Source organism: Pan troglodytes, chromosome 5, assembly GCF_028858775.2.
Source record: "Pan troglodytes isolate AG18354 chromosome 5, NHGRI_mPanTro3-v2.0_pri, whole genome shotgun sequence".
Classification (NCBI taxonomy): domain Eukaryota; kingdom Metazoa; phylum Chordata; class Mammalia; order Primates; family Hominidae; genus Pan; species Pan troglodytes.
In genome coordinates this window covers 160643521-160656448 of record NC_072403.2, presented here as the reverse complement: position 1 = coordinate 160656448, position 12928 = coordinate 160643521, and the positions used below count along the sequence as shown (strand labels likewise).

The window sequence follows — 12928 nt, the reverse complement described above, 5'->3', positions numbered from 1 at the left end:
GCTCTTTCCCTCCCGTCAAACCCCTTCCTTACTTCTGCTAAAGACAGGCGGCCTCTCTCCTAATAAACCACACACACACACACACACACACACACACACACACACACACACACACACAAGTTTTGACTTGAGCTTGAGACGCACACAGCGCCGAGGATCCTCGGGTTACTGGGGGCAACACTGCTGGCCAGGCTGACCAGCGCCCTCGGGCATCCCCAAACCCCTGGATGCAACCCGTTCCCCGCGCCAGGCTAGCTGCGGGCGGCGGGGTGGGCAGTGGCAGCCAAGGGACAAGCCAGCCCGGGGACAGCGCGGAGCCACTAGGGCCGGGGGGCAGGCGGGGGATCTGCGGGACAGAATTCTCAGAGCGGACGGTGGCAAAGGGCTAAACCCACCCACACTCCCCGGGGCGCGGGACGGGACTGAACTGCGGTCACTAACAATGCCACGGAGCGGACCGTCCCTTCCCTTCGCCACTCCCCGCGCCGCCAGGCCTGAAGATACACACACTCCGGCACACCCCACACACCCATCCACTCCGCCCCAGTCCGGATCGGGATGGCGGAGGTGGGGCGGGGGGAAGGTGAGCGGTGCCTCGCCCCGGGGTACCTGCCGGCAGCGCAACCCAGCGGCGCCCCCGCCTCGGTGAGGACAGTCGGACGCGCGGGAGGAAGAAGGCGCTCCCGACCGCGGCACAGATGCTCACGGGCTTAGCACCTGGAGAGACCCGGGGCGGCGGCGGCGCGCGGTGGCAGCGCGAGAAGTCCCCGCCGCGACCCTCTCCCCGCCGCACAACTTTGCGCAGTCGGCGCCGCCCTAGCGCCTGCCCAGCTTCCTTACCCAAGTACTGCCGCAGGTCGAGCAGGAAGCGAGGGGGTCCCCCGCTGAGCTGATAGAGGAGGGAGCCCAGGCTGAAGACCAGCAGGGTGGCCATGCAGAAGCCGTAGTCCCGGAGGGAGAAGCGCAGGAAAGGCAGCAGGGGCACCCGGCGCTTCCAGCTGCCCAGGCCCGGAGGGGCGCCCCCCAAAGGGGCCCCATGGGGCCAGGGATCCGCGCCGCCGCCGGGATGCTGCTGCTTCTTCTTCATCGCCTGCTCCGCCGCCTCGCACAGCCTGCCCGTGCCAGGAAAAGGTCACCCATCCGCCGCGAGGAGGAGAGCCCGGCTGGCCGGCTGCACATGGGGAGGGCCGCGCGGAGGGCAGCCGGGTGGGGGCGGGGAGGGGCCGAAGTTGCCGGGCTCAGGAGACTTTCTTCGGCATGGTCCCCGCCGCCGCGGCCCGAGCGGCCGAGGTGTCCGGCCCCGGTTCGGGGCGCTGCCCGTGACGGGGCGCCGCGCCCGTCCCGCGCCCGCTAGCGTCCCCACGCCCCGCGCCCCGCCGCGCCTCGGGCTCGCTTGCGGCCGCCCGGGCTCGCCTCCAGCGCCAGCGTGGACCCCCCGGCTTTGTGTCTGTAGGTCTCGGCGTGTTTTGTCCCGGTTCAGGCTTCTCTAAAAAACGGCAGGGAGGAACAGGAGGCGGACACCATCCCCTCGCTCCACCTCCTTGACAGGGGTTTTCCTCCTTCTCCTCCCCTTTCTCCCTCCGGCGCTCCGCAGCACTCTCCTCCCTCTCCCCTCCCTCTCCGCTCGGGTCTCGGGATTTCGCTCGGGTGTCACGTTACTGCTTCTGCTGGGGGCGGAGGGGGGGAGGCGGCGATTATTCGCAACAAGGAAGAAAGTTTCTGGGTGTTTTCTTTTTTTTTCCTTCCCCCGTTCTTTACAATCTGGATGCGGTTCCTGCGCCACCAGCGACCTCTTGGGGGCCCCGCTGACTTCCCTCTTGTAAACAGTCACCGGCAGGAAGAAGCACGACTGACTTTACTATTTACATTTTTTTCAGTTCAGAAAGTTGATTCTCCTTATATACCCCGTGCGAGCTGCTTACCCAAGGCCGATAAAAGGTACTAAAATACAGGCTGAAGACTTTGCTGAAATGGGAAAAGAGCAAGCGGTGCGAGTTATGGTCAAACACGCCCCAGAGGGCCAGGCGCAGCGCCTGAACTCCCGGGTAGAGTAGCCGAAGAGGACGCTCTGTTCTTGCTTTTCCTGGTCCTACAACTGCTCCACCTCGCAGTGCCCAGAGAGGCAAGTGGGGGGTGCATAGCGGACTCTAGGAGGTCATTGCCCTGGCAGACATGGCCCAGTCCGCCTATACGCCGATTTCATTGCTGCCTCTCTTCCCTCCATGGGAAAGCTTCTGGACCTGGAAGAACCTCCCGGGGCAGAAAAGGCTCCATCGTAGACATAGATCCTCTGATGGGGTGGTTGATCCACGGAAGGGCTGCTCTGATCAGCCACACTTTAAGAATACTATATCACTATTTATAGAAGCTGTAGCACCTGAGGGCTGTGTGACTCACCCGAGGTCCCAAAGCTAGTAGTAGGAGTTGGGTTGGGAGTTGCACTCAAATCTATTTGACCCTCAGACCCACTATACTAACCACTGCACAGCAGTACTTCCCAGCCAGAGCCCTTTTCCTTCACGTCCCATAGGAGGATGAGATTTAATTCATTTAGTTCAGGCCACGTTGAGAAATGGGAACCTCAGTTTCTGGTGCCTATCATTTCTGGCTCCCTACTCATTTGTATATTCCAGTAATGAACAATTGGATTTAAGGAACCAGGAGCCAAGAACCTCTATGATTCTAAGACTAGGCTCCTGAAAACCTTCATCAAGTTGGGCATCTGAAGAATTTTCTGTGGAAAATTACAAAATATTATCCTAGACAAAGAACTTACTCGTTAAGAATATGTCTTAACCTCAGCTACTCAGGAGGCTGAGGCAGGAGAATCGTGTGAACCCGGGAGGCGGAGGTTGCAGTGAGTCGAGATCGTGCCATTGCACTCCAGCCTGGGCGACAGTGCAAGACACAGTCTCAAAAAAAAAAAAAAAAAGAAAGAAAGGAAAGAAAGAATGAATGAATATGTCTTAACCATGTTCATATATGAATGTCTCTGGTTCATGATTTGAAACATATATCATGAGCTAGAGAGATGTGTAGATGAGGTGACAGGTGCTGCACACACACAGAGACACACGTACACACACACAACTCTACTGTCCAATTTTACATTGTCCTAGCCCACTTTCTAAGGGATGAGAAGGCTGTTTTGGGGCCCCAAGAGAAGAGAAAATCTTTTGTTCTGTCACAGAAAACCCTGAATAGAGTGTTAATCATTTGCTTTACATTTATCTCATGAATCAGGGTTTTATTTGGATTAATATGCACATTTTAGAAATGTGACTTCCCCTAAGAGAATTGAGTAGATCAGTCATTGCCCATTAATGTGAATTACTTTAATCAGTACAATGAGTAGCCCAGAACAGACTCCCAATTAATAACGTTTGAGCTTAAGAAGAGGGACTAGGAGACAGAAGGAGCAAAGCAGTGTTCATAATGTTTCAGGGACCGCCTTCCACAAACTGGACCTGTATCTGAGGCCTGGCCCTGTAATCTGAACACTCACTGGATATAAAATAGTGTGCAAGACCCTCTGTGTTCACAAGTCCCACCCCCAGGAAGTTCAGAGACTTTTCTCACAGCATGCTGTGGGAAATACCCCAATTTTTTCTCCTAAGGAAAGGAATCTGAGGAACAGGGAGATGGAGCAGGAAGAAAGGAAACAAACATTTGAGAAAATAAGTAAATATGAGAATAAATGTTGTTTTAAAAAACGATGAAAAAGTTGCAAGGAAAGTACAAGGGGGCAAAGTCCAGCTTAGAAGAAACAAGCTATGACATGAACTATTTCAGAGAGAATAAACAGGTCAATCTTTAAAAGATTGTGTTAATAGACTCACTGCCTAAAAAAACTCACAGAAGAAAAAGAAGAGATATCAAGATACAAAGAAGTTTCACATGGAAAAAAATGCTTTATATTTTCACCCAACAAAAACTTAGTTGTTTGGGTAAAACTTTGTTCTTTGAAGTCCCATAAATATCCCTTCAGAAAAAAAAATTAAATTTAAAGTACTTAGACTAATGAATGGTATCTTTATTCAAAGCAGATAAATCTAATTAGAGGAACTTGTGAACGAATTTTATTATTAGTCTTATAATGAAATATACTTTATTCAGCACCTTGACCTCCGTTCAATATCTTTAGCTTCTCAATTCCTTCTCTCTCCAGTGACTCATTTGACCTTGTCCTCACTGATGACTAATTGCACCTCCTCCGAAATCTCCTTTTCCCCCTTCACAACCTTCTATCCTTCTGTTTGGCTTCTTTGGAGCCCACCCTGTTTTTCGGTCTTTTCAAGAACTGTCAACTCTGTGTTCATCCATCTCATGTGTTTACTTCTTTCTTTATCCAGTTTTGATTCCTGATCCATCATTCTGATCTCCTTCTTGCAAACACCCCTTCATTCCCCCTATTTCTCTCATCTTATATCCTACAGTGCTTGTCTGGTGAAACCCAGGCTCAGTTAAACCCAACCATGCAACTGGACTGGATTGCAGAAAAACACACAGCGCTGGTAAGTGGCTTTTCTTTAAATTAGAGAGCACAGATTTCAGACAGATGCACACCCATGGCTGCCCAGCAATCCCACTCACTAAAAGGACTATTCCATAATGTCTTTCTCTTCAAACCTCCCATCTCCACCCTCTGCTTTCTTCCCTTCAGTCTCAGGGGATGACCTGGATCAGCCTTTGTTGAGAAAATAGAAGCAGTAGGATGAGAGCTCACTCATTTCCTACCAATCTGTGCCCCGTGCTCTTGGCCTCCCTCCCTGTTTCATCGTGTTCCTGCTTCTATCAAGGCCATGCTGCCACGTGTGCCCTAGACTGCCGTTCTCACCAACCCCAGTCCCACACCCAAGCCTGCCCCCTCCATAGCCTTCTGCATCTCTGTAAATCATTACACTCTCAAGTCACTTGGGCCCCAAACCAGAAGTCTTAGTTTTTCTATTAATAGTTCATTCATTCTTGTATCTAAACCATCTGCAAATCCTATAGGATTCAAAAAAAAAGTCCAGTATCTGACATCTTTTGCCACCCCCCTGGGCCAAACCACTGTCTTCTCTCACCTGGATTGTTGCAAAGGCTACTTATATTCATCCTGTTTCAGTTTAGCTACATAGAGCTGGAAAAAAAAAAAACCCAAATTTAAAAACCAGTGGCTTAAACAGAAAAGAACTTTATTTTTTTTCTCTCTCTCTCTTTTTTTCCTTTTTGAAACAGAGTCTCCCTCTTTTGCCCAGGCTGGAGTGCAGCCACGCAATCTCAGCTCGCTGCAACCTCCTTCTCCCAGGTTCAAGTGATTCTCCTGCCTCAGCCTCCCAAGTAGCTGGGATTACAAGTGTGTACTACCACACCTGGCTAATTTTTATATTTTTAGTAGAGACGGGGTTTCATCAAGTTGGCCAGGCTGGTCTCGAACTCCTGACCTCAAATGATCCACCCACCTCGGCCTCCCAAAGTGCTGGGATTACAGGCATGAGCTACCATGCCTGGCCCATTTCTCTCTCATGTGAAACGAGTCCAGAAATAGGCCGTCCAGATTTGGTGTGGTATTTCTATGCTATCCTCAGGGACCCACCTGAGCTTTCTGTTCCACCATCCTCAGCATGTGGCTTCCATTTTAAAGGCTGTCTTATGCAATGTAATCAGCATTTCAAAAAGGTATGAAATCTTCATACCTCTTTGATATGTTCATTGCAGCATTGTGCACAATAGCCAAGATATGGAATCAACCTAAGTGTCCATCAATGGATGAATGGATAATACTATTCAGCCTCAAGAAGGAAATCTTGTCATTTGCAATAACACAGGTTAATCTGGAGGATATTATGTTAAAGGAAATAAGCCAGACACAGAAAGACAAATACTACATGATCTCACTTATATGTGAAATCTAAAAAAGGCCATCTCATTGAAGCAGAGAGAGGAATTGCAGTTAACAGGGTTTAAGGAGGGAAGGGTAGGGATTGAGGAGATGTTGGTCAAAGGATACAAAATTTCAGCTAGGCAGCAGGAATAAATTCAAGAGTTCTGTAACGTAGTGACTATAGTTAATAACGTATCATATCGTATACTTGAAAAGTGTTAAGAGAATAGATTTTAAGTGTTCTTAACACAAATAAATGATAAGAATGCAGAAGGGGAGAAAAACAAAACAAAACAAAAAGATCTCCTTATGGTTGCAGATGGCTGCTAGAGTTCCAGCTATTATGTCTATGTTCCAGGTTGGCAGCAGAAGGAAGCAAAAGAGCAAAGAACTCCTCCCAATTGAGTAGGCTCTTTTTAAGCAGTGCTCCAAAGTATGCTATAAATCTACCTTCTTATAGGTCATTGGCCAGAAATTAATCACATGACTCTGTCTAATTGTAAGGGACAGGGGACAGAGTATCTAGGAAATCTAGACTTTAGCTGGGTGCATTGCTGCCACAAATAAGAATCAGAGTTCTATTGCTAAAGAAAGAAAGGGCAGATGGCTACTATGTGTCAATCAGCAATTTCTGTTGTTCCTCCTGACTGGTCTGCCTGCTCCCAGCCTTTCACCTCATATTCCATTCTCCTCAGAGCAGCCAAAATAGCCATTGCTGCTCAAAACTTGCCAGTGGCTTCCAATGCACTCAGAGTAAAAGGCAACATCCTAGAGTAGCCTCTAAGGTCTTACTCAGTCTGGCTCCATTGTTTCTCTGACCTCATCTCTTATCACTTTTCCTGCTCACCCTTACCTATCCTCATTCATCAGACAAGACAAAAACTTGCTCCTCTATTAGGACCTTTGCTTTCACACTTCCCTCTGCCTAGAAAGTTCTTTTCCACACCTCTGCATGGCTTGACTTTTCACTTCCTCCCAGTTTTGCTCAATGTTGCCTTATCAGAGGAGTTTTCTGGGACTACTCTCTGTGTAATGCACGTGTGCATCCACATTCCTTATTCTCTTGACCTCTTTAGCTTTCTCCATGGAATGTACCATAATCTGAAATGTTAGTATTTTGTATGTGTTGTATATTTCTCCCCCCTAGAAAACAAGCATCTTGAAGGCTATGATTTTGTCCCATTTGTTTATTGTTTTCTCTCCAGTACCTAGAATAGTGCTCACAGATAGTGATCACTCAAGAAATATTTGTTGAATAAAAAGATGAGTTTTTTATAGGAAGGGTTTGATGTTCGGTGAGTCAAATCTCATTGATTCCGTGGTGGGCCAAGTGCGGATGAGACGTGGAGGTCATAGAAAGTAGGCCTCCGTGCTGCGAGAACATTCAGATAATCATCAAAAGAATTGTTTGCAGTTGAAGATGTATTCACTGAAAGAAAGGGTGAATGAATGAATGAGGCCCTCACCACCTCCGTGACCCCTAATTAGCAATGCAGCTACTGCCTGTGATTATGAACGCCTCATGGAATCATAAAAGAGATGTGAGTCTATTGGCTTTGCCTGGTGTTGCCATTCCCCTTGGCCAGAGAGGCTGCTGCTCTTTAGGACTGCTGTTCATTTCAGGGATTGGGGCCATCAGTCTCTTGGAGAACCAAGCTGTCTGAGCTTTGACCTTGGAAAAGAAAGAGAGAAAGAAAGAAACTGGAGAGTTGCTCTGGTTTTTGGGGCAGAAATGCACTGAAAACCATCTGGGAAGGTAGTGCTTGCCTTTGCCTGAACAGTGTCTCAAAAGCATATCTGACCAGAGTGTATGATCTAGAGGCACATTTGGATGGGAGGATTATAAAAACTGCACTTAGTAGCCAATAAGCTATTGCTTATATTTAAACTCCTATGCAATGACACAACTTTTGAAAACTCAGCTTTTAACTTATGCTTAACAACAACTGTATTTCAAGTCAAAAGTGCACTGCACAACTGGTCCCTGAGACCGGCCAGTGTGACACTATTAGCCACCTAAAGGCTCTTTTGGAAACAGTCTCAGTACTGTCTCTATTTTTCATGAAGTATAGTAGACCATTAGTATAAGCAGAGGGAAAGGAAAAAAAAAAAGTCAAATACTTACCAGTGGCTTTCATGTTATTCTCAGTTGCCTCTTACCCTGCCATGAGTAGAATCTATACAGTCGAATCTCTGACTAACCTTAATTCCTCATTTCCAAGATCCTTGTCAATTTACAATGTTAAGCTAGCGCTCTTCTCATTTTAGAGGTCATTGTCTGGTGTTAATGCATAAAAGCTGAAATCGATGTAGAAGTGATATCCTTTTTCCTTCCTTCCTAACAATGTCATTAATCCTTGTTCAATGGGCACATTACATATCTTCCTGTCCTTTTAGAAAAAAAATATTACTCAAGCTTTGCAAAGTACTTTAAAATAATTTTTTGAAGAACAGCCAAATACTAAACTATGACGATAAGAGTCAGCCCTCTAGTGAAGAATCTTAGTAAAGATTCCCAAGGTCATTTTAGTAGAAAAGTTAAGAAAATATTACATTGTGAAGCATAATCTTTCAGCCCTGAAAATTACTAACCTTCTGACCTAGAGTCAATTATTTAATCTCTTTGTGCTTTCATTTTCTCTTCTGTCAAGAATGGATGATAAAGCCCATACTCCCGGGTTCACAGGGCTCTGGTCTGGTTCAGAAGCGCGCTTACCTGGCTGGGAAACTACATCACCAGCTGGCTGCTTTTCTCGATGGTACTTGCTGTGAAGTGGTCCAAGACATTATTCCACCCAGAGAAACTGGACTGCAGAATGATGGTACTGCAAACTCTTATTTAAAAAGTAGGCTGGGCACGGTGACTCACGCCTGGAATCCCAGCACTGTGGGAGGTGGAGGTGGGTGGATTACATGAGATCAGGAGTTCGAGAGCAGCCTGGCCAACATGGTGAAATCCTGTGTCTACTAAAAATACAAAAATTAGCTGGGCGTAGTGGCGGGCATCTGTAATCCCAGCAACTTGGGAGGCTGAGGCAGAAGAATCGCTTGAACCCAAGAGGTGAAGGTTGCAGTGAACCAAGATCGCACCACTGCAGTCCAGCCTGGGTGACAGAACGAGACTGTGTCTAAATAAATAAATAAATAAAATAAAGAGCAGGCACTTTGAAGCATGGGAGAAACATGGGTCTTGATCCACAACTTATATGGGAACAAATGTGATTTGGCAAGTAGCCTGAGTAGATTCTGAGCCTCATTGTCATTACCTGTGAGATACGATAAAGCACATAGCATCCCGTGATGGGATTAAATATATTTTAAGTGTGAGTACATGTAAGTCAGAATACATGTAAGTCAGATTATTTTTAAAGATAAGAAAACTAGAATCTAAATAAATTACATAATCTGCACAAATTTGCATTATTTGTGACTGACATCACCAGAACTCAAATAGAGGTCTCGCAAGTCCATCTCTAAACCTTTTTTTTTTTTTTTTTTTTGAGATGGAGTCTCACTTTGTCATCAGGCTGGAGTGCAGTGGCGTGATCCTGGGTCACTGCAACCTCCATCTCCCAGGTTCAAGTGATTCTCCTCCCTCAGCTTCCTGAGTAGCTGGGATTACAGGCACCTGCCACCATGCCCGGCTATATATATATATTATATATATAATTATAATATATTATATATATATTTTACATATAAAATTATATATATATAATATTATAAATATATAATATATATTATATATAAATATATATAATATATATTATATATTTATATATAATATATAACATATATATAAATTATATATATAAATATAATACATATATTATATATATTTTATATAAAATTATATATAATATATAAAATATATATATATATATATTTGTATTTTTAGTAGAGATGGGGTTTCGCCATGTTGGCCAGACTGGTCTCAAAACTCCTGACCTCAGTGATCCACCCACCTCAGCCTCCCCAAGTGTTGAGATTACAGGCGTGAGGCACCGTGCCCGGCCTCTAATACTTTTTCCACAATAAAATGGATTTCATTTCGGCCACTGACCTCCTCTGAGTATCCAACAAACCTATGAACCTACCTCCTAGAAAAGTGAATGTATCTTCTGTATATAATTTCAGCACACCCATGGACCTTCTAGGGGTCCATGGACTCAGATTAAGAACCTGAGCACTAAAGGCTGTGGTCTCTCCTGAATATGCCTGAGTGCATTTACTAAAGGAGAATCTAATTTTTTGCCCTTATGTCAGAAGAGAAAAGCAGATTTTATGGTACTAAAGCAGTCTGGAAAAAGTCTTTAAAAGAAGTTGGAAATATAGAATTTTTATTCACACCGTCATGGTCTTTAAAATATTCCTGGGGTGCTAAAGAGGTTCCAGAATTGGAGCTGTATTCAGACATACATTCATTCAGCAGATCCTTACTGAGGGCCCAACGTGTGCCTGGCCCTGGATTTGCAGTGGGGCCCAAGACCAGCCCTGCTCCCATGAAATTCACATCCACCGTGAGGGGAGATGGATGGCGAATAAACAAATATATTATGCTAGGTAGTGTTAAGTGTTATTGAGAGAATAAGACAGGGTGATGTGACTAAGAGTGATGGGTTGAAAGGACAAGTCTACTGCAGACTGCGTGGACAGGGACAACTTCTCTAAGGAGTTGACCTTTGCAATGTGACCTAAAGGATGAGAAGGATCTTCCTGGGGAAGTTCTGGGGCACAAGCATTTCATGCAGAGAAAACATCCATTTAAGGTCTTTCTGCCTCATATCTTCCCTAAAATGGAAATAGACTTGGTATGTGCCACCGTGATGGGAGTGGGTCATTGAGAAAACAGGTGACATGAGATGAGGCTGGAGAGGTGGGTGGTGCCAGTCCCTGTAGGGCTTTGTAGACCAGGGTAGAGAGTTTGGGTTTTATTCAAGGTGAGATGGGAAAGGGTTCAATGATCAACATGAGCTGATTCATGTTTTTAATTCATCACTTAGGGTGCTGTGTAAGGTTGGCTTGTTGGCAGTGAAAGTGGCAGTAGGAAGATGAGTCATCCAGTAAAATGGTGAGGCTGGCTGGGCTCAGGCTGGTAATGGGGAGGACAGAAAGAAGTTAAACTCAGGATGTGTTTTTTTGGAGGTCGAGGGTATAAACTTGTCAACGAACTGGATGAGGGGAAGTGAGAGAAGAACTAAGCTAAGAATGATACCTAAGGTTTTTGTCAGAGCACCTGGAATGATGCTGAAGCTATTTCTCTGTTTCTTGAAATGCAGAAAACTGAAGCAGGAGCAGGCTTGGGAGAGGGACATGGGTGGCCAAAGTAACCAAGAGTTATGATCAACTATGTTAAGTAGGCAACTGGATATATGAATTTGGAGCTCCAGGGAAAGGTCATGGCTAAAGACATAAATTCAGAAGTTATTTCTATCAATGTGGTATATAAAATCACATAATTGAATAGAATTACCTAGAGAAGCATGTAGATGGAAGGAATAAAAGATGGCACAGGACAAAGCCTTCAGGAAGTCCAACGTGCAGAGGTCAAACAGAATAAGTTCACCCAGCAAAAGAGATTGAGTGAGTAGGCAGAGGGCCCAGAGGAAAACCAGGAGAGTGTGGTGTCACTGAAGCCAAAAGAACAAAAGTATTCCATGAAGGAGAGAACGATCCTCTGTAACAAATGCTCCTAAGATGTTGTGGCAGAGACTCCTGCTTGTCCTCTGTACCCATTTTCTCCATTTTTCTTTTAGCGATAGAAACCACTGAGCTGTAGCTAGACACAAAGCCACTTACATGGAGACTACATTCCCCAGTCTCTTACATGGAGACTACATTTCCCAGTCTCTTTTGCAGCTAGGTGTGACCATGAGGCTGAGCTCAAGTCAGTGGGGTGTGAGAAAAAGGAGCTTATGCAATCTGCTATACTTGGCCTTACAATATTGGGTGTGCACACCACCTTTCTCTTTTCCTGGTTTTCCATAGGCTGGAATGTGGACATGGAAGGGGCTCAGCTTCAATCATGTGCATGAGGACAGTACTCCAAGGAATATCAGAGAAATTGGTGAAAGGAACCTGGGAACCTGAATGCTCTTAAGCAGAGCCATCCATCTGCTGTGGATTGCCTACTGCCATTTGGACTCCCTTGTGAAAGAAATAAATTAAATTCTCTCTACAATCACTGTATTTTGGGGTCTCTATTTTAGCATCATAGCCCACACCATAAATAATTCACCTATCAAGAAAGATGACAGACACTTTGGGAGGCCAAGGTGAGCAGATCACCTGAGGTCAGGAGTTGGAGACCAGCCTGGCCAACATGGCAAAACCTCGTCTCTATTAAAAATACAAAAATTAGCCAGGCATGGTGGTGCATGCCTGTAATCCCAGCTACTTAGGAGGCTGAGGCAGGAGAATTGCTTGAACCCAGCAGCAGAGGTTGCAGTGAGCCAAGATCACACCATTGCACTCTGGCCTGGGTGACAGAGCAAGACTCTGTCTCAAAAAAAAAAAAAAAAAAAGAAAAGAAAAAGAAAGAAAAGAGAAGAAGAAAGAAAGAAAGATGACAGAGGAAACACCCTGGAGCCGATTGGTGAGTTTGACAATTTCAGAGGTATGACTGGGATAGGAGTAGACTGAAGAGCTAATCCATTCATTCACTCTTTCATTCATTCCACATATTTATTGAGTTTTCATTCTGTGTCATGCACTGTCCTAGGCTGCGAGATACAGCAGAAAACAACAGAGATAATGCCCTTGTTCTCATGGCACATGTGTTCTAGTGGAGGAGACAAAAAGTAAACACATAAACAGATAACGCATAAACAGGTCAATGTGAAGGCCAGCTAGTGACCTGTGCTAAGAAGAAAATAAAGCTGAGATCATGGAGAGGAAGTGCTACTTTAGAAACAGTGCTCAGGGGAGGAATTTCAGAGAAGGGTACTTTTGAGAAAATTGAATAAATAGAAATTAAAGGGAAAGCTATGTGGAAATCCTGGGGAAGAGTACACCAGGAAGAGGGAACAGAAACTGCAGAGTCCCCGAGGCAGGAATTCACTT

The 12928-nt window shown here is 45.5% G+C and overlaps 1 protein-coding gene and 1 long non-coding RNA gene across 3 annotated transcripts in view; one reads left to right on the top strand and one right to left on the bottom strand.

The window, feature by feature from the left end:
• Positions 1 to 1087, bottom strand: part of UST (uronyl 2-sulfotransferase) — a 332659-nt gene extending 331572 nt beyond the window's left edge. Inside the window, exon 1 of the mRNA XM_016956447.4 lies at positions 841 to 1087. Within this exon, the coding sequence (XP_016811936.1) occupies positions 841 to 1087 (247 nt within the window). The remainder of the gene's footprint in view (positions 1 to 840) is intronic.
• On the top strand, positions 1044 to 12073 carry LOC104007022 (uncharacterized). 2 transcript variants are annotated; one of them, XR_681089.3, is made up of 6 exons: positions 1044 to 1131; positions 1878 to 1938; positions 4437 to 4514; positions 8518 to 8688; positions 10870 to 10937; positions 11855 to 12073. It is a non-coding gene; the product is annotated as an uncharacterized LOC104007022 (long non-coding RNA). The 2 variants fall into 2 exon arrangements; XR_681088.4 differs by lacking the exon at positions 10870 to 10937 and having other exon boundaries at positions 11855 to 12072.
• The last annotated feature ends 855 nt before the right edge of the window (positions 12074 to 12928 follow it).